At 43.8% G+C, this 22,400-nt stretch overlaps 1 protein-coding gene across 3 annotated transcripts in view; it reads right to left on the reverse strand.

Moving 5' to 3' along the window:
- Positions 1-22,400, reverse strand: part of DGKA (diacylglycerol kinase alpha) — a 209,628-nt gene that overhangs the window by 144,845 nt on the left and 42,383 nt on the right. Inside the window, exon 1 of one of the 3 annotated variants that reach the window (XR_005777707.1) lies at positions 11,520-11,673. The exons of 1 other annotated variant lie outside the window; for it this stretch is intronic. Coding sequence is in view for 1 of the 2 variants with exons in the window: in XM_040425593.1 (XP_040281527.1) it covers positions 11,519-11,561 (43 nt within the window). In the remaining variant the exon portion in view is untranslated. Of the gene's footprint in view, positions 1-11,518; positions 11,674-22,400 lie in introns of those variants that run through there. One more of the 3 variants, XM_040425593.1, reaches the window with a different exon arrangement.

A 22,400-nucleotide genomic window follows, 5' to 3' on the forward strand; every position in this document is an offset into this window, starting at 1 on the left:
CTGTTATTTGGGAAAGAGGAGGTATTATCTTCTAGCGCTCTATCCCAATTTGGGAAACTGAATGTCACTGAAAATGTTGTAGTTGTATTCACTTGGAGCGCAATATGTTCATAAAGTGTCCGCAGGAATCCTGATAATGCGAAAAGTCTTATAGCATATTCTTTTAAGGTCGATAGGAGCTTTGAATCGAAGAAAACTTTAAATCGATATTTGGCTTACCGTCTAGCGTCTGTTGTCTCCCTATTGCTTCAAAGGAGCTTTAAATATTTGCCGGCTTATTCAGTCGCTCCATACAGCAAGCTGGTTTAAATTTCGCGGGAGTTGCCACTCTGTTCCGCAATTTCCTTTGGTGCAGCTTTCGACGATAAGAATAGTTAATCCTTTACTGTAGAAATTTTCTTCTGTATGACCATACAGTATTATCGGAGGTTTTTCAATGCAGGTACATCACTTGTTTCACCATACGCGTTACGGGTAGATTCACTCTCCCTTCCTCAGCGATCTTTGGAACTCCCGCGAAATTTAAAGCCCCTCTTTCCCAAATAATAACAACATATACTTGAAGTTTTTTGGTGTGATATATATTATTGAATTTATCGACACTATTGAGTGGTATCGAATATTCTATCGAATATTTCAACATTGAATTTTCTACCATTCAATTTATCGAATATTTCTATCGAATATATTTTTATCGAATATAGTATCGATCATATCTACCACAATATACACTCACCTAAAGAATTATTAGGAACACCATACTAATACGGTGTTGGACCCCCTTTTGCCTTCAGAACTGCCTTAATTCTACGTGGCATTGATTCAACAAGGTGCTGATAGCATTCTTTAGAAATGTTGGCCCATATTGATAAAATAGCATCTTGCAGTTGATGGAGATTTGAGGGATGCACATCCAGGGCACGAAGCTCCCGTTCCACCACATCCCAAAGATGATCTATTGGGTTGAGATCTGGTGACTGTGGGGGCCATTTTAGTACAGTGAACTCATTGTCATGTTCAAGAAACCAATTTGAAATGATTCGAGCTTTGTGACATGGTGCATTATCCTGCTGGAAGTAGCCATCAGAGGATGGATACATGTTCTCATTCTGTTTACGCCAAATTCGGACTCTACCATTTAAATGTCTCAACAGAAATCAAAACTCATCAGACCAGGCAACATTTTTCCAGTCTTCAACAGTCCAATTTTGGTGAGCTCGTGCAAATTGTAGCCTTTTTTTCCTATTTGTAGTGGAGATGAGTGGTACCCGGTGGGGTCTTCTGCTGTTGTAGCCCATCCGCCTCAAGGTTGTGCGTGTTGTGGCTTCACAAATGCTTTGCTGCATACCTCGGTTGTAACAAGTGGTTATTTCAGTCAACGTTGCTCTTCTATCAGCTTGAGTCAGTCTGCCCATTCTCCTCTGACCTCTAGCATCCACAAGGCATTTTTGCCCACAGGACTGCCGCATACTGGATGTTTTTCCCTTTTCACACCATTCTTTGTAAAGCCTAGAAATGGTTGTGCGTGAAAATCCCAGTAACTGAGCAGATTCTGAAATACTCCGACCGGCCCGTCTGGCACCAACAACCATGCCACACTCAAAATTGCTTAAATCACCTTTCTTTCCCATTCTGACATTCAGTTTGGAGTTCAGGAGATTGTCTGGACCAGGACCACCCCCCTAAATGCATTGAAGCAACTGCCATGTGATTGGTTGACTAGATAATTGCATTAATGAGAAATAGAACAGGTGTTCCTAATAATTCTTTAGGTGAGTGTATGTGACTGTAATGTTGTATATTATTGCTACATTGTTCTTATAAATTTTATTACTTGTATTTTATGGGGATATAATAAATATTTTCTGCACATGTCAATTTGGTTGCCAAGTGTATGAGTGCTCGCTCATTTTCTTATTACTACATTTGCCTTTTAAGAGAGGGTGGGGTGATTCCCTCTATATGAGCTTGCAGCACCATACCTTAACTACTTGCTAGTGAGCCACCACAACCTACCACTACTCTCCTTATAATGTGCAAAAAATACCCCCTTGTAATGCCCCCAGTTGAGCTAATGTCCCCATAGTGCCCCGATAATGTGCCAGTATAAAATACCCCTATACAGTGCCCCCATAGTGCTCCTCTCCCCCCTTCCTTCTAGTGCCGCCCATAATATACCAGTATAAAATGCCCCAGTAGATGTCCTCAGTGTCCCCCTTAATTTGCAAGTATAAAATACCCCTTCTTAGTGCCCCCTGTAGATGACCCCATAGTACTCCTCTCCCCCCAGCCCCCCCAATGTGCCAGTAATAACAGCTCCCCAATGTGCCAGTAATAACAGCCCCCCCAATGTGCCAATAATAACAGCTCCCCCCCAATGTGCCAGTAATAAAAGCCCCCCCAATGTGCCAGTAATAACAGCCCCCCCATGTGTCAGTAAAAGTATTGCATATACAAAAAAAAAAAAACACTTATACTTACCTCAGTGTCAGCGATGCGATGCAGGCCTCTTCCGGCCTGTGTCCTGCGCTGTACGGCTCAGGCGGCGCGATGACGTCATCGCGCCGCCTGCACCAGCCTCTGATAGACTGCTTGCCTAGTGCCTGCAGCCTATCAGAGGAAGGGAAAGGGACACGCCTCTCCCTCCCCTGCCTCAGCACAGCCATCTGTATCGCTGTCCTGAGGACGGCGATACAGATGACTATGGAGATGAGCGCTTCCACAATGAAAGTGTTCATCTCCCTGTGCCACCCCGCCGCCGCCCCCTGCCGCGCCACCATCTTGGAGCAACTGGAAAAATGAATGGGGAGAACTCTGGATCCATGTTAGGTACAGGGCTGTTTCTTGCTTTGTTAGAGATTTTCATTCATTCATTATATAATGTCTTGTTTTCATTAATCATTGGATAAGGGCTATACTTGCTATCGGTTTAGGACTCCTGCATACTGCTGAATTACAAATCCATAACAGAGCGCTCCGGCTTTATGGATCTGTAATCTATGATGAATCCGACAAAAATCACGGCATGCTCCTTTGAATGATGCATGTATTAAATACTCCGTACACACAGATACACATTTTCTGGTAGCACACAGAGTCCCATATGGTTCATTAGGACCACAATTGCCGCACAGTGTGCATGAGGCCTACACAGTTTTCAGGACCCCTTAGGCTTAGTTCACACTATGTACAGTCAGGTCCATAAATATTGGGACATCGACACAATTGTAACATTTTGGGCTATATACACCACCACAATGGATTTGAAATGAGACAAACAAGATGTGCTTTAACTGCAGACTGTCAGCTTTAATTTGATGATACTTACATCCAAATCAGGGGAACGGTGTAGGAATTACAACAGTTTGCATATGTGCCTCCCACTTGTTAAGGAACCAAAAGTAATGGCACAATTGGCTTCTCAGCTGTTCCGTGGCCAGGTGTGTGTTATTCCCTCATTATCCCAATTACAATGAGCAGATAAAAGGTCCAGAGTTCATGTCAAGTGTGCTATTTGCATTTGGAATCTGTTGCTGTCAACTCTCAAGATGAGATCCAAAGAGCTGTCACTATCAGTGAAGCAAGCCATCATTAGGCTGAAAAGAAAAAAAAAAAACCATCAGAGAAATAGCAAAAACATTAGGTGTGGCCAAAACAACAGTTTGGAACATTTTTAAAGAGAAGGAACGCACCAGTGAGCTCAGCAACACCAAAAGACCCGGAAGACCACGGAAAACAACTGTGGTGGATGACCGAAGAATTATTTCCCTGGTGAAGAAAACACCCTTCACAACAGTTGGCCAGATCAACAACACTCTCCAGGAGGTAGGTGTATGTGTGTCAAAGTCAACAATCAAGAGAAGACTTCACCAGAGTGAATACAGAGGGTTTACCACAAGATGTAAACCATTGGTGAGCCTCAAAAACAGGAAGGCCAGATTAGAGTTTGCCAAACGACATCTAAAAAAGCCTTCACAGTTCTGGAACAACATCCTATGGACAGATGAGACCAAGATCAACTTGTACCAGAGTGATGGGAAGAGAAGAGTATGTAGAAGTAAAGGAACTGCTCATGATCCTCAGTATACCACCTCATCAGTGAAGCATGGTGGTGGTAGTGTCATGGCGTGGGCATGTATGGCTGCCAATTGAACTGGTTCTCTTGTATTTATTGATGATGTGACTGCTGACAAAAGCAGCAGGATGAATTCTGAAGTGTTTCGGGCAATATTATCTGCTCATAATCAGCCAAATGCTTCAGAACTCATTGGACGGCGCTTCACAGTGCAGATTGACAATGACCCAAAGCATACTGCAAAAGCAGCCAAAGAGTTTTTTAAAGGGAAAGAAGTGGAATGTTATGCAATGGCCAAGTCAATCACCTGACCTGAATCCGATTGAGCATGCATTTCACTTGCTGAAGACAAAACTGAAGGGAAAATGCCCCAAGAACAAGCAGGAACTGAAGACAGTTGCAGTAGAGGCCTGGCAGATAAAATCCAGCGTCTGGTGATGTCTATGCATTCCAACCTTCTGGCTGTAATTGACTGCAAAGGATTTGCAACCAAGTATTAAAAAGTGAAAGTTTGATTTATGATTATTATTGTGTCCCATTACTTTCGGTCCCTTAACAAGTAGGAGGCACATATGCAAACTTGTAATTCCTACACCGTTCACCTGATTTAGATGTAAATATCCTCAAATTAAAGCTGACAGTCTGCAGTTAAAGCACATCTTGTTCGTTTCATTTCAAATCCATTGTGGTGGTGTATAGAGCCAAAAATGTTACAATTGTGTCGATGTCCCAATATTTATGGATCTGACTGTATGTTGATGCAGTTTTTGGGTAAAGTTTTGTGGCTAAAATGAGAAATTGATTTTAAAAAAAAGAGCAGAATTTAAAAGCCTCCTGTTTGGCTAGGGCTTCACTAAGTCATGGCAAAATTGCACCAACTTTTGCCTGTGGGAAAAACTGCAAAAAAGGTACTTAGGGGCGTATTACATCAGACGATGGTCAGACACATAAATCACTAACGAGCGTTGGTAGGAATGCTCATTAGCGATGATCTGGCAGTGAAATACTGACGCCAATTACCCGATGAATGAGCAAACACTCGTTCATCGAGCCATCCGGATTTTTAATCATCATTTGCCAGCGGCAGATTGTGCCGTCTAATCGGGGTCTGCTGCCAGCAAATAATGATTTTGTATGGGGCTGAGCGATGGCATTAGCGATCATTTCTCCCCATACTGTGGAGGCGAACGCTGCATGTAATAGCACCGGTCTCCTCCACTAATGAGCAGGCGACTGCCGGAAAGGAACGCTTACCTCCCGACAATCGCCTGCAAAATCTTTTAATGTAATACAGCCCTTAGTCTAGAGCTACACTGAGCAAGTACCAAGAGTGATAACAAAAAGTCTGTGTAGGCCTGGCCTAGCATTCAACATTCTTGGACATTTCTTTCTCACAATGAAGTCGTAGTAATGCAACTGTTAGAGTCCTAGCAGTAATAAAAATAGGGCCTGTGAGGAATATGGATTATTATTTACTGGCAGCCCTGATTGTCATTTGATTCACCTTTTGGCATGTACATCAGTGTACATGCAAAATAAGTTCCCACCCCACCCCCAGCCATATGATTGTCAGCTAGCAAGGAAGAAAGCCCCAGGGGTCCAGGCTTAAAGGAGGCCCCAGGTGGAGAATGTCACACCTCAATGAGCCAGTTTGAAGGCAAGCTAAATCCTGCAGTAAAACACCCCAGCAGGAGGTATCAGCCCTTGCCAGGATCAATGCTACCTCCCAGACATGTTGGCATATAAATTATGAATCGCCCAACCATCGCAGGCGCAAACCGGATACATATGGCCTGGTGGCCACGATGTACGTACCCATGGTCTTTGGTTGATGGGGGGATGCCAGGGAAAGGAGATATCCATATCTCCCCACAGAAACCAAATAACGGTACCATGTTTGGACTCTAGTTGTAGCCGGAACCCAGGCGGATCAATTGGGCCCGGAACCATCTTCCTGCGACATTCTGGTCTGGGGCTATGAACCCTAAGGGGTTTTATGGGTCATTTGCTTCCAGCACCAGAGAAGGAGGGGTGGACCCTACCCATAGGCGGGGAGGGGCACAGCCTGCTACAGGTCATAAGCGCATGCAAGCCAGCGGGCACTGTCTTTCTCTGAAAGGGGATCACATCATGCAAATGTGTTTGGAGAGACCTGGAAACCGCTGACATCATCGCCCCCCACGTGACTGTAGCCAAGGACTATTTCACCCTTATGACCCAAAGGAACTTTCATCTTACCCAGTAACTGTCTTTTACTCTGCTTAACCCTGTAGTACCCATATAACCTGTATCTGTAACCTCAGACCACTGTATATATTCTCTGTGTATATATATATCTAGTGTGCCCTTACGGCGAATAAATATATAATTTAATCTTGTGCGATCTTGTATCTCGATCACGAATCCCCATGTCTGTTTTTTGGCCTAGTTATAAGCCACCGCGGATTGGTTTCTCACCCTATATAATCCAGTTAGCGGACCGGGCTTATATCAAACGAGAAGCTGGTGGCAGATTACCCAGGCTGAGACAGCGCTGTTTTCACTGGCGCTGTTAAAAGGCTCTCTCAGCTTGTTGCCTCTCTGTGCCAGCATGGACAGGAGGTGTATGTGTAAACTGTACCAAGCTGACCTTACCTGCTCCTCTGGAGGGCGTAACGTCACGTTTTTGGTAACCCATGACCATACCGCGTCTCGTGAGCTCGACATAGGCGACATCAAGCTGGCACGAGGTGTGGTATTCCTCAAAAGGCCCTACCTGGTTATGGATTTTCTACTATACCTAGGGGCTGAAATCAAAACACGCTCATGAACTTAAAGATATTTTGTAATGAAGCGAACACAAACACAGTTTTCCTTTAGGCCTCATGCACACGACCGTTGTGTGCATCCATGTCCGTTGTTCCGTTTTCCGTGATTTTCTGCGGACCCATTGACATTCAATGGGTCCGTTGAAAACTCGGAAAATGCACCGTTGTTCATCCGTGTCCGTGATCCGTGTTTCCTGTCCCTCAAAAAAATATGACCTGTCCTATTTTTTTTTACGGACAACGGTTCGCGGACCCATTCAAGTCAATGAGTCCGTGAAAAAACACGGATGCACACAAGATTGTCATCCGCGTCCGTAGGCTACTTTCACACAGACGGATCGCAGATCCGTCTGCATAAAAGCTTTTTCAGAGCTGAGTTTTCACTTCGTGAAAACTCAGATCCGACAGTATATTCGAACACAGAGGCGTTCCCATAGTGATGGGGACGCTTCAAGTTAGAATATACTACGAACTGTGTACATGACTGCCCCCTGCTGCCTGGCAGCACCCGATCTCTTACAGGGGGCTGTGAGCCGCACAATTAACCCCTCAGGTGCCGCACCTGAGGGGTTAATTGTGCGTATCATAGCCCCCTGTAAGAGATCAGGTGCTGTCAGGCAGGAGGGGGCAGACCCCCCTCCCTCCCTCCCCAGTTTTTAATTCATTGGTGGCCAGTGCGGCCCCCCTCCCTCCCCTGTATTACATTCATTGGTGGCCAGTGCGGCCTCCCCTCTCCCCCCCCTAATTAAAATCCCCCCCCCCCATATACTATGGCCCCAGTTGTGCCCCCATCTTTATATTATGGCCCCAGTTGTGCCCTCATACATATACTATGACCCCAGATGTGTCCCTATACATATATTATGGCCCTAGTTGTGCCCCCATACATATATTACGGTCCCAGTTGTGCCCCCATACATATACGATGGCCCCAGTTGTGCCCCCATAGATATATTATGGCCCCAGTTGGTGGCAGCGGAGAGTTCCGATCAGAGTCCCAGTTTAATCGCTGGGGCTCCGATCGGTAACCATGGCAACCAGGACGCTACTGCAGTTATATAGCAATTTTAGAAGCATTATACTTACCTGCGCTGTCTGTGACCGGCCGGGCGCTCCTCCTACTGGTAAGTGACAGGTCTGTGCTATAGGCAATGCGCCACACAGACCTTTCACTTACCAGTAGGAGGAGCGCCTGGGGCCATAATATAAAGATGGGGGCATAACTGGGGCCATAATATAAAGATGGGGGCACAACTGGGGCCATAGTATATGGGGGGGCGATTTTAATTAGGAGGGGGGAGGAGAGGGGAGGCCGCACTGGCCACCAATGAATTTAAAACTGGGGAGGGAGGGGAGTTTGCCCCCTCCCGCCTGGCAGCACCTGATCTCTTACAGGGGGCTATGATACGCACAATTAACCCCTCAGAGATCGGGTGCTGCCAGGCAGCAGGGGGCAGTCATGTACACAGTTCTTAGTATATTCTAACTTGAAGCGTCCCTATCACTATGGGAACGCCTCTGTGTTAGAATATACTGTCGGATCTGAGTTTTCAGATATAACTCAAATCCGATGGTATATTTTAACATAGAGGCGTTCCCATGGTGATGGGGACGCTTCAAGATAAAATATACATCGGATTGGAGAAAACTTCGATCCGATGGTATAATAGGGACTCCTGACTTTACATTGAAAGTCAATGGGGAACGGATCCGTTTGCAATTGCACCATATTGTGTCAATGTCAAACGGATCCGTCCCCATTGACTTGCATTGTAAGTCAGGAAGGATCCGTTTGGCTCCGCACGGCCAGGCGGACACCAAAACAATTATTTTTTTTACTTTCCTTTATGTCCGTGGATCCTCCAAAAATCAAGGAAGACCCACGGAAGAAAAAACGGAAAAATGGTCGTGTGCATGAGGCCTTATATGAAGATATGGACAAGAATCAGAAGGTTACTTCTTGCAAGCATCTGTGCAATAAGTCACTGCTTTTCCTTGTGACAAAACCTCCCTCATGACCCTTTCCACTTCATTACTGCTGCTGATATCTAGTGGACATCTTCTTGAAGAATCCCTTGGAGCCCAAAATAGGGCTAGAAGCGGCAGCCAGCTAATAAGTAAGGCCACATTCACTCATCCGCAATTTCGTTCCGCATTTTGCGGAACGGAATTGCGGACCTATTTGCGGACACACACTTCCGGGTCCGCATTTCCGATCTCCAAAAAATATAGAACATGTCCTATTCTTGTCCGCAGTAGCGGACAGGAATAGGCATATTCTATTAGTGCCGGCGATGTGCGGTCCGCAAAATGCGGAACGAACATTGCCGATGTCCGTGTTTTACGGATCCGCAAAACACACACGGATGTCTGAATTGACCCTAAAGGTGGAGAATAATCTGGCAGTAGCATTCAGATGTTAATGCCATGAGTCCACTCGACGTATTCCTCCAGGAAAACATGGACAAAATGTATTGCCCAGAACAGCCCAGTGGAGAAGTGATGGGCATTGCACCGTCTGCACACTGCCGTGTTCACTTAACTAAGGCTACTTTCACATACATGTTTTGCATTTCGGTTTTGAAATCCGGCAAAGGATCTCAAAATCGGGGCAAAACACTTCCATTTTATCCCTATTCACTGTCAATGGGAACAAAACGGAACAAACCAGATCAGGATGCATTCTGTTCTGTTTTGTTCAGTTTTCTGTCTGGACACAAAACCACTGCGGTTTTGAGTCTGGTCTGCGAAACTGAGCAAACCAGATCCATGTAAGTCAATGAAAAAAACGGATGTGACACCCACTGACTTACAATGTTTTTAGTGCCAGATCCAGTTTGTTTAGTTTAAATTTAATAGAACCGCATCTGAACGGAACAGATGCATCTGGATGTATTGAATCGAACGGAAGCGTTTTTCTCCGTTTTTGAGATCTTCTGCAGTAGCCTAAGTAGTGGGATTTGTGGTCTGTTTAAATATACAAGGGTACATGCTCTGCACCAGAGGATAGTGCCATAAACAATGCTCATTACCGCACTTACCATGGAAACCTAAGGCTTTGCCTTTATTCAATATAAAGACACATATGGGTGGTTTATCAAGACCAGCATGAGGTTTGGTGGTTCTGATATCCCCTGCACTTTTAATTTTTTTACATATTTTACTAATTCAGCACCAGTATTCTAGCGTGACGGATTAGGTCCGGATGCGTTCAGTGAAACTCGCACTATTTTGCAAGCAAGTTCAGTCAGTTTTGTCTGTGATTGCGTCCAGTTTTTTCAGCGCGGGCGCAATGCGTTTTGATGCGTTTTTTGCGCGTGATAAATAACTGAAGGTTTACAAACAACATCTCCTAGCAACCATCAGTGAAAAACGCATCGCACCCGCACTTGCTTGCGGATGCAATGCGTTTTTCACACAGCCCCAATCACTTCTATGAGTGAAAGACACAGAATATAGAACATGCTGCGATTTCCACGCAACACACATGTGATGCGTGAAAAACAACACTCATGTACACAGACCCATTGAAATGAATGGGTCAAGATTCAGTGCGGGTGATATGCGTTCACCTCACGCATTGTACCCGCGCGGAAAACTCGCTCGTGTGAAAGGGGCCTAAGGGCTCAAGCACACAAACGAGTTTTTTTCCTCGGGTCCATCCAGTTTTTTTGTGGCCTGTATGTGGAACCATTCACTTCAATGGGGCCGCAAAAAAAATAAAAAAATAGAATGACCCAACGTGCCTTCCATGTCCGCATGGCCGTTCCGCAAAATATAGAACATGTCCTATTATTGTCCGTATTACGGACAAGGATAGGACTGTTCTATTAGGGATTGGCCGTTCAGTTCTGCAAAATGCGGAATGCACGCAGCTGGTATCCGTGTTTTGCGAATCCGCAATTTGTGGTCCGCTAAACAACAACGGTCGTGTTCAAGAGTCCTACATACAATTTGAACCTTTTCATTATGAGAACCTGGTCATGTGATCTCATGTCTGACTGCTTGCTCTAACGTGTAAACAGGAACTCGGTCTCTCCGTGTCGCTGTTTTCCTGTTAACTACAGAATGACATCATCATGAATCAAATTCCTCCTGGCAGCTCTTAGGCCCCTCCCCTCTATCTTCCTCTGAATATCTTTGCTTTCGGTTTAAGATATAATGTTTCCCCTATCTAAAGGACCAGGAGTACAGATATATAGTAGGTTAGAGTATACAGTGATTAGCTGCAGTTATATCAACCTCCTGACTCACACTGCCTGTCTGTACTATCTGTGTGTTCTGACTCTCCAGTGTAGTTCTATAGGATGTAGCTTCACACTGGTCTTCCTGCATGTAAGAGCTGACAGGACAGAGAGAGATGACAGGGCAGAGAGGGCAGATAGGCTCAAGGTGCATCACATAGGCGAACATGTAAACTCTACAGCGTGAGGGGATAGCAGCTGTGTCACTAATCTGTCATGGCTGCCATTAAACAGTGTGGTGAGACTTGCCCTCCTCTATCTTTGTAATGCCAGACATGATGGTAAATGTAAGATTCATTGGCAAAACCATATCTGAGGAGAGAAGGAATCAATATGGCTGAAAACCCGCAAATTACACATCAAATAAAACAGGTATACACAAGAACATCTCACGGAGTGCTTCTTTAATTTATGGTGAAGCGCATGCCTTGTCATAAACTCAGCGCATCTTCTGGCAATCCATGCATCCAAACTGAAATCTACAGCAGTTCGTAGTTGGATTAGATTTCAGTCTTTATTTACACCAGAAAAATGTGCTGGGACTGCGGGCCCCACTCCCTTTTTGGAAAGTGGTGAAGGCACCGTACAAATGCCAATGAGACTAAATTTTATCACAATGACGTTTAAAAAGTCGCACACACTGGCATAGGGAGATGATAAATCTCCCCTGTATGGGTTTTGAATAGCAGTATGGATTTACGGATTTATCTTCTGAATGAGCAAGCATTTATTTCTCGTAGCAATAGATGTTCTAACGTTATGTAATAGTCATCGGATTATAGACAAGAGCTACAGGTGTGGTCATAGTGGTTTACACACAGGGCATATGCTTGTAACCTCTATGTCTTCCTAGTCTGTCTGGGAGTATGCTATTGGGGCACTGCTACAACTGGCAATATTCTATGGGGTGCTTGTCTGGCACTACTATAATGGTGCTGTTTTTCCACACACTTGGCCTATGTGTTCAGGAAAATAGTTTTGTATCCACACTAGTCAGATGATTTTCTGAACACTTGATGATCCAATGCTGTACGGTTTAAGCCCTATTAATGTAGATATTTTATACTTGTGAGTGCCACTCTTATGGGTAATTGTTTTAGTGTTTCATAGCAAGAGGAAACTGTAAAATTAGCAAAGACAAAAGTTGTAAAGTTATAGAACAAAGTTTCCGGTTTGACATGACGGTTGGTTACAAAGACGTCTGATCAGATAGAGCCGCTCTAGAAATACATCCTCCTCCTTTCAAGCGTTACCCTTCGTCACTATCACCCACGCAGCCCACGCAGTCAGTCTTAACACCGCTGAACAGACCTCAAACTTTTGCTTTGCTAGAGAAGAAAACTAGGCTGCATGAGTCATATACACACACACACATATCGATGGGACACAGATGTCACCGTTTTGTAGGCAGATCTAAGGTCTATGGGGTCTAGCAGACTATCACCATGGGTCGCCAATGTCCTGCCCTTGTAAGGCAGCCATTTCTCCTTCTCTTGTCCTAAAATAGCATGCACATTCAGTCAGGTCAAAGTGCTTTGACACGGAGGGGTCAGGCCAGATAACCACAGGCTGTTAGGTACCAGGTTCACGCAAGGAATTGGTGCACCGAAAATTGTCACCACAGGCAAAGTAAATGCAAGTGACTGGGGTCATTCTAAACCTCATTCATAAGCATCAGTACAGATATTTGGACATGCTGCTAAAACAGACAGAATTCCATATTCACTGCAAAAACTGTTAGGCCTCTTTCACACATTCATTTTTTTTTCCTGTTTATGGGCCGTTTTTTGCAGTCCGTATATGGAACCATTCATTTCAATGCATTCCGTTTCCGTATTTCCGTTCTGTTGAAAGATAGAACATGTCCCTTTATTGCCTGAAAATCACGTTCCGTGGCTCCATTAAAGTCAATTGGTCTGCAAAAAAAAAAACAGAACACATACGGAAATGCATCCGTATCCGTTCCGTTTTTGCGGAACCATCTATTGAAAATTTTATGCCCAGCCCAATTTTTTCTATGTAATTACTGTATACTGTATATGCCATACGGAAAAACGGAACAGAAACGAAAACACTATGTAAACAACGGAACTGTGAAAAATGGCCCGCAAAACACTGAAAACGCCATACGGTCGTGTGAAAGAGGCCTTACATATATTGCATTGAAATGGGTGAAATTTGTACCACAATCTAGAAGTAAATCCACATCTTAATATAAGTGGAAGTACTGGAATGTTTTAGGGTTCTGCTCCAGAAAAGATTTTGTTACCAATTGGTAAAAAAAACTACTAATTATACATGTCAAAACTAGTCAGAACTCACCAAGCATATAACATACATACAAACAAAGTACCGTGGAAAAAAGCTACAAAGTAAGAATGCTATCAAAACTAGCCTTATTGTACACAATGCTACCTGCACTCCAAGTATTCGGCGGTGCCAGCTGGAGGGCTTAAGGCCAAACAATCAAAATAGAAGATACCCCACCATGGTATTTCCTATTTTGATTAAAAAAAAATAGAAAAGTGTTAGGGTTCAACCTCACAGTGCGGTGCTTGCGACGCAGACGCGTTGAGTTCAAGTACCGCGCGTCCTTTGATAATACAGACACACTAAACAATGCCTTCTCCGTAGTTTAATTAGAGCCAGCTGCAGCGCAGTACTCGAACGCAGCGTGGCTGCATCGCAAGTGCCACATGAAAGCACCATATTGTCATACCCTTAACCAGTTAGTGCCCACCCATCTACCTTTTTATGGAGGTCACTAATGGATCTCAGACTACGCCGTCGCCCATCTAGGGCGGCCTTAATCTAAGAGCTGCACGGGTCTCCCCTTCTGTTCAGCAGACAGCAGGAGAGTGACTCTTACACGAGAGCCGGGCTCCTGCTCTAACGGCTCGGATTGCCAGAAATGCCAATCCGGGCCGTTTAACCTGTTAGATGCTGCCGTCAATAGGAACCACAGCATCTAAGTGGTTTAGAGGAAGGGATGAAATCTTGAGGCACCCCTGTCATTAAATGGCAGTCTGGGGCCTAATGAAGGCCACAGGCCTGCCTGTAGTGTATCTCCATCAGGCTGTACACTACACAATTATCATAATTTCGCACCACACAATTATCATGTAATTTATCCCAGTGAAACAGTGAATATGGTTAAAAAAAATAAAAAAACAATGCCAGAATTTATGGGTTTTTTAGCTTATTAGCCACCAAAAAATTGAATAAAAAGTGATCAAAAAGTGTTATGTACCCCAAAATGATACCAACAAACACTACAAGTCACCCCTCAAAAATAAAGCTCTCACATAGCTGCAAACAAAAAAATTTAAGGCTAGGTTCACACGAGCGGATGCCGTGCGTGGCATCCGCTCCGTGAAAGAGTGCCAAGACCCGATGCAGACTGCAGAGGCACGGAGCATTAACATGACTGATAATGCTCCGTGCCTCTCTGTGATCTCTTTACTACGAAATCACAGTTGTCCTGTGATTTCGTAGTAAAGAGGTCAGAGAGAGGCACGGAGCATTATCAGTCATGTTAATGCTCCGTGCCTCTGCAGTCTGCATCGGGTCTTGGCACTCTTTCACGGAGCGGATGCCACGCACGGCATCCGCTCGTGTGAACCCAGCCTAATAGTTATGAGTCTTGGAATGCAGCGATGCAAATCACATTTTTTTATTGTGCAAAAGTAGTAAAACGTAAACAATACCTATATGTATTTGGCATCACTGTGATTATATTGACCCAGAGAATAAAGTTATTATGTTATTAATGACACAAAATGAACACCGTAAAAACTCAGTGGCAGTATTGCTGTTTTTTCCTATTTCCCCCATAAAGAGTTAATAAAAGTTAAAGTTAGTTAAAGTAGTTTGGTGCCATTAAAAACTACAACTTGTCCCACCAAAAACTACAGCCTTAAAAATTAGACTTAACCCCTTAGGGCAGGGCTCGACAAATCCCAGGCGCCAGGTCGCCATGGCGACCAGGAATTTGGTCCTGGCGCGTGGGTATTTGTCAGCCCGTTTTCAAAGATGCGCTCTCGGCGCGCACCATGGTTTCCTGAGCCGGCACAGTGGAGGAGAGGAGTCCCTCCCTCCCCACTGTGCGCGGCTGCCGCTGACCACCAATGAGAACAGAGTAGGAGGAGGAGGGGAGGGATTGTGGCCACTGCGCCACCAATGAATGCCTGAATACCAATGTGCCGGCCATATCCCGGCTCCTATGACTGCACGCTGTGATCCGCGCGATTAACCCCTCAGTTGAGGGGTTAATCGCACGGATCACAGCGTCCTGTCAGGTGGCGGGAATGTTTGTCTGCATTGGTGGCTGTGGGCAGTTCCGATCGGAGTCCCAGCAGTGTAATGCTGGGGCTCCGATCGGTTACCATGGCAGCCAGGAGCCACGCTACTGAAGTCCTGGCTGCGATGGTATGTTAGTGAGCAGCATTATACTCACGTGCGCCGTGGCCGCCGGGCGCTCCTTCTTCTGTCTGTGCGGCTCATTGCTAATGCTTATAGCATTAGCAATGTGCCGCACAGACCTATGAGAAGAAGGCGATCACGGCGCACGCGAGTATAATGCTGCTCACTAACATACCATCGCAGCCAGGACTTCAGTAGCATCCTGGTTGCCATGGTAACCGATCGGAGCCCCAGCATTACACTGCTGGGACTCCGATCGGAACTGCCCACTGCCACCAATGATGGGGGAGGAGGGGGACCCTGTGGCCACTGCCACCAATGATTAATACTGGGGAGGGAGGGGGGGTGGGTTTGTTACCAGAGGAAGCTGATAAGAGGGAGAGGCTGGAGGGGCTGATCGGGAAAGGGGGCTGATCACAGGCCCCGGAAGCTGTATGAGTAAAACACACAGTATTACTCATACAGCCAATGCATTCCAATACAGAAGTATTGGAATGCATTGTAAAGGAATATACCCCCCAAAAGTTCAAGTCCCAAAGTGGGACAAAAAATAAAGTGAAAAAAAAAAGTTGAAAAAAATAGTTTTCCCCAAAAAAATTTTAAGTTTCAAGTAAAAATAAACAAAAGCGTCATTTTCCCCAAATAAAGTTAAAAAAATAGGTAAAAAATAGGGGGGAAAAAAAAGTATACATATTAGGTATGGCCGCGTCCGTATCGACCGGCTCTATAAACATATCACATGACCTAACCCCTCAGATGAACACCGTAAAAAATAAAAACTGTGCTAAATAAACCATTTTTTTGTCACCTTACATCACAAAAAGTACAACAGCAAGCGATCAAAAAGGCGTTTGCCCACCAAAATAGTACCAATCTAACCGTCACCTTATCCCGCAAAAAATGAGCCCCTAACCGTCACCTTATCGCCCAAAAAATAAAAAAACTATGGCTCAGAATATGGAGACACTAAAACATCATTTTGTTTGAAAAAAGCTGTTATTGTTTAAAACTTACATAAATAAATAAAAAAAGTATACATATTTGGTATCGCCGCATTTGTATCGACCGGCTCTATAAAAATATCACATGACCTAACCTCTCAGATGAACACCGTGAAAAATAAAAAATAAAAACTGTGCTTAATAAACCATTTTTTGTCACCTTACATCACAAAAAGTGTAATAGCAAGCGATCAAAAAGTCATATGCACCCCAAAATAGTGCCAATAAAACAGTCATCTCATCCCGCAAAAAATGAGACCCTACCTAAGATAATCGCCCAAAAACTGAAAAAATTATGGCTCTCGGACTATGGAAACACTAAAACATGATTTTTTTTTGCTTCAAAAATGAAATCATTGTGTAAAACTTACATAAATAAAAATAAAAGCATACATATGAGGTATCTCCGCATCCGTGACAACCTGGTCTATAAAAATATCACATGATCTAACCTGTCAGATGAATGTTGTAAATAACAAAAAATAAAAAACGGTGCCAAAACAGCTATTTCTTGTTATCTTGCCTCACAAAAAGTGTAATATAGAGCAACCAAAAATCATATGTACCCTAAACTAGTACCAACAATACTGCCACCCTATCCCGTAGTTTCTAAAATGGGGCCACTTTTTTGGAGTTTCTACTCTAGGGGTGCATCAGGGGGGCTTCAAATGGGACATGGTGTCAAAAAAAACAGTCCAGCAAAACCTGCCTTCCAAAAACCGTATGGCATTCCTTTCCTTCTGCGCCCTGCTGTGTGCCTGTACAGCGGTTTACGATCACATATGGGGTGTTTCTGTAAACTACAGAATCAGGGCCATAAATATTGAGTTTGGTTTCACTGTTAACCCTTGCTTTGTAACTGGAAAAAAATTTATTAAAATGGAAAATCGGACAAAAAAGTGACATTTTGAAATTGTATCTCTATTTTCCATAAATTCTTGTGGAACACCTAAAGGGTTAACGACGTTTGTAAAATCAGTTTTGAATACCTTGAGGGGTGTAGTTTATAGAATGGGGTCATTTTTGGGTTGTTTCTATTATGTAAGCCTTGCAAAGTGACTTCAGACCTGAACTGGTCCCTAAAAAGTGGGTTTTTGAAAACTTCTGAAAAATTTCAAGATTTGCTTCTAAACGTTTAAGGCCTCTTTCAGACGGGCGTTGCAGGAAAAGTGCGGGTGCGTTGCGGGAACACGCGCGATTTTTCAGCGCGAGTGCAAAACATTGTAATGCGTTTTGCACTCGCGTGAGAAAAATCGTGCATGTTTGGTACCCAAACCCGAACTTCTTCACAGAAGTTCCGGCTTGGGATCGGGGTTGTGTAGATTGTATTATTTTCCCTTATAACATGGTTATAAGGGAAAATAATAGCATTCTGAATACAGAATGCTTAGTAAAATAGCGCTGGAGAGGTTAAAAAAATAAATAAATAATAATTTAACTCACCTTAGTCCACTTGATCGCCCTGCCGGCTTCTCGTCTGTCTCCTTCTTTGCTGAACAGGACCTGTGGTGAGCATTCATTGCAGGAACAGGACCTGTGGTGAGCATTCATTACAGGAACAGGACCTGTGGTGACATCACTCCGGTCATCACATGATCCATCACCATGGTAAAAGATCATGTGATGGATCATGTGATGACCGGAGTGACGTCACCACAGGTCCTGTTCCTGCAATGAATGCTCACCACAGGTCCTGTTCAGTAAAGAAGGAGACAGACGAGAAGCCGGCAGCGCGATCAAGTGGACTAAGGTGAGTTACATTTTTTTTTGTGTTTTTTTTAACCCCTCCAGCGCTATTTTACTATGCATTCTGTATTCAGAATGCTATTATTTTCCCTTATAACCATGTTATAAGGGGAAATAATAATGATCGGGTCTCCATCCAGATAGTCTCCTAGCAACCGTGCGTGAAAAATCGCACCGCATCCGCACTTGCTTGCGGATGCTTGCGATTTTCACGCAACCCCAATAACTTCTATGGGGCCTGCGTTGCGTGAAAAACACACAAAATAGAGCTTGCTGCGATTTTCACGCAACACACAAGTGATGCGTGAAAATCACCGCTCATGTGAACAGCCCCATAGAAATGAATGGGTCGGTATTCAGTGCGGGTGCAATGCGTTCAACTCACGCATTGCATCCGCTCGGAATACTCACCCATCTGAAAGGGGCCTAAGCCTTGTAACATCCCCAAAAAATAAAATATCATTCCCAAAATGATCTAAACATGAAGTAGACATATGGGGAATGTAAAGTAATAACTATTTTTGGAGGTATTACTATGTATTATAGGAGTAGAGACATTGAACTTGGAAATGTGCATTTTTTTCTACAAATTTTTGGTAAATTTGGCATTTTTTTTTTATAAATAAAAATGAATTTTTTTTACTTCATTTTACCAGTGTCATGAAGTACAATGTGACGAAAAAACTATCTCAGAATGGCCTGGATAAGTCAAAGCGTTTTAAAGTTATCACCACATAAAGTGACACTGGTCAGATTTGCAAAAAATGGCCTGGACCTTAAGGTGAAATAGGGCTGAGTCCTTAAGGGGTTAAAAATTAAAAAGTTATAGCTTTTGGAATGCAACAAAGAAAAAATGAAAAATTGCTTGGTCATTAAAGGTGTTGTCTGGGCTTTTACTGTTGATAACCTATCCTCAGGATAGGTCATCAATAGGGCTGCAGCTAATGATTATTTGAATAATCAATTAGTTTTCGATAATTTCATCGATTAATCGGGAAAAAACACCAAAATGACAAAAAAAAGGGGTTTATATGATTTTACTTGAAAAATTATGTTCAAAGGCCATATTAAAACAAATTTAGGAGTTACATAATTATTAAAATTTTGCATTACAATGCAAAAAAGACAAGTTATGGGGGATCTGTGGATGACACACTATTATGGGGATCTGTGGATGACACTTATGGGGGATCTGTGAATGGCGCTGTTATGGGGGTGATCTGTGGATGGCACTGTTATGGGGGTGATCTGTGGATGGCACTGTTATGGGGGTGATCTGTGGATGGCACACTGTTATGGGGGATCTGTGGATGGCGCTGTTATGGGAAGGGGGATCTGTGGATGGCACTGTTATGGGAAGGGGGATCTGTGGATGGCACTGTTATGGGAAGGGGGATCTGTGGATGGCACTGTTTTGGAGGGGATCTATGGATGGCACTGTTATGGGGAGAAGGATCTTTGCACTGCTATGGGGAGGGGGATCTGTGGATGGCAGTGGTACTGTTATGGGAGGGGGATCTGTGGACGGCACTGTTATGGGGAGGGGGATTAGTGGATGACACTGCTATAGGGGGATCTATGGATGACACTATATAACATCTTATGCTATATATGCCATCCACAGATCCCCTTAGAAATGAATGGGTCTGGATTCAGTGCGGGTGCAATGCGTGAGGTGAACGCATTGCACCCGCACTGAATCCAGACCCATTCATTTATAGTGCGCCGATGACGTCACATCTACACCCGGCGCAGGCGCATTGAGGATGAAGCGGCCGAGTGAGTGGCCGCCTCTCAGTGCGCCTGCGCCGATTGAAGATAGGTACGGCCGCGGCGCAGGCGCCAGATATTGAATGAAAACAGGCAGGGCCAGCGGAGAAAGATCCCGTCCGCTGGCCCTGTCAATCAACAAGCAGAGGGGGGCGTCATTACCATCGGAGGATGCGGCTGCTACCAGCAAGTAGCCGCCCTACTTGCTGGTAGCAAGGTAATTTACATATTATAAAAATAGGGTTTTAGCAAATTCTACTGAACCAAAATTATTATTTTACTTATGTATGGATAAATCGCAGTGTAGGGATTATTATTAAGCAAAAAAAAAAAAACGGTTTAGTGGGCTGACAGAAGCCCTTTAATTCTTCTAGGTACAAGAACACAGTTTTTGAAGGAGTCTTGCCTCGGCAGCAGTGAAATGCTAGATTTTTACCTCTAGACCTTTTTCTGCCTAATTTGCAAATTATCAACCACCTTCATCATAAAAACATCTCAGACATGCCCCTAAATATTGTAAAATAGAAAAATAATGGTATACTTGTCTCTGTTCTGTGCACTGCCGTGACATGCAGGTATACGGCATATGACCGTATACCACTGAGGACAATGACTGGCTGCAGTGGTCATGTGCCATATATCTGCATGTCACCGCTGCAGTCTTCCATCCATCAGCCGCCTTCTTCTAACTAACAAGAGTATTAGCAATGAATAGGGTACACAGTGTTCATTTTAGGTCTGTAACCATGGAGATACATAAGTCAGCACAAGACCTGTATAATGGTAAAATGCTGAGATATCTGACAAAAGTTATGCATACAAATTAATAACTATTTTCTGGTTAGTAGTGGCCTTCATTTGTTCAAGCACCCAGGGACCTAAGGAAGTGTGCTAGTGCAGGACAGGGGGCTCATTAATGATGGTCACTAGCACATCTGGAGCCCCCATATATAGCACTGGAGGGTGGACCGCTAGGTAAGGGATTAATATAGTTCATTCATTCAACATTAAAGTGGTTATCCCATGACTAATGTAAAAAATGAAAATCAGACATCATATAGTACGTGACAGTCTCTTTCTAACAAATCTAGAACCAGCCCTGTACCTCACATGGATCCAGAGATCTCCCCATTCATCACTCTGCTAGATTTATACCAAGCTGACAGCTCAGGGGAGTGTCTTTTCTGCTGCAGCTCAGGGGGCGTGTCCATGATCTTCCTATCACAGCTCAGGAGGCAGTTAAAGGATGAAACTGAGCATGTGCGACCTCATCAGTGAGCAGCACAAAAAAAAAGAAGCAAATACAAACAGTCGGTGGTGCTATTTAGATACATTTTATTGAATAACTCAGTGGTTAGCCTACATTTTTAATTACATGCAATTACAAAAAGGTGTTCAGGTGCTGGTTTGAAAACTGTAGAATATTTTTCATGGGACCACCCCTTTAAGCTGAAATACCACATACTGAACATGAGCACAACGCAGTGCTTGTCTGAGTATCTACCCTGTAATATTACGGCTCTGATGCAGTGGCCATAATGCATTGAAGTGGCATTAATTATACTAAATGTGCTCTGTGTAGCGTTTAGACAATCAGAACATTCTGCTCAAAGGGCACTAGTCAGCAACTCTGTTCAAGAAGTGGATGATTTTCTGACAAAGCAATTTAATTGGCAGATCATGTAACATTCCTTCCATGGGCATGGGGAAAATGTAATGTTTCCAGTAATGCAGATTATTACTCTCTTATGCTTCTGTTAAAGGAAAAAAAAAAACACAATGGTCACTGAAATAACTCAAAACTTACAAATGCTTGGGTGTATAGGGAGAGGCATTACCAGTAGAAAGAGGGAGGTGCTCATGCCGCTCTACAGAGCACTAGTGAGACCTCATCTGGAGTATTGTGCTCAGTACTGGAGACCATATCTCCAGAAGGATATTGATACTTTGGAGAGAGTTCAGAGAAGAGCTACTAAACTGGTACATGGATTGCAGGATAAAACTTACCAGGAAAGATTAAAGGACCTTAACATGTATAGCTTGGAAGAAAGACGAGACAGAGGGGATATGATAGAAACTTTTAAATACATAAAAGGGAATCAACAAGGTAAAAGAGGAGAGAATATTTAAAAGAAGAAAAACTGCTACAAGAGGACACAGTTTTAAATTAGAGGGGCAAAGGTTTAAAAGTAATATCAGGAAGTATTACTTTACTGAGAGTAGTGGATGCATGGAATAGCCTTCCTGCAGAAGTGGTAGCTGCAAATACAGTGAAGGAGTTTAAGCATGCATGGGTAGGCATAAGGCCATCCTTCATATAAGATAGGGCCATAGT

The sequence above is a fragment of the Bufo bufo genome, chromosome 3 (assembly GCF_905171765.1).
Source record: "Bufo bufo chromosome 3, aBufBuf1.1, whole genome shotgun sequence".
Lineage (NCBI taxonomy): Eukaryota > Metazoa > Chordata > Amphibia > Anura > Bufonidae > Bufo > Bufo bufo.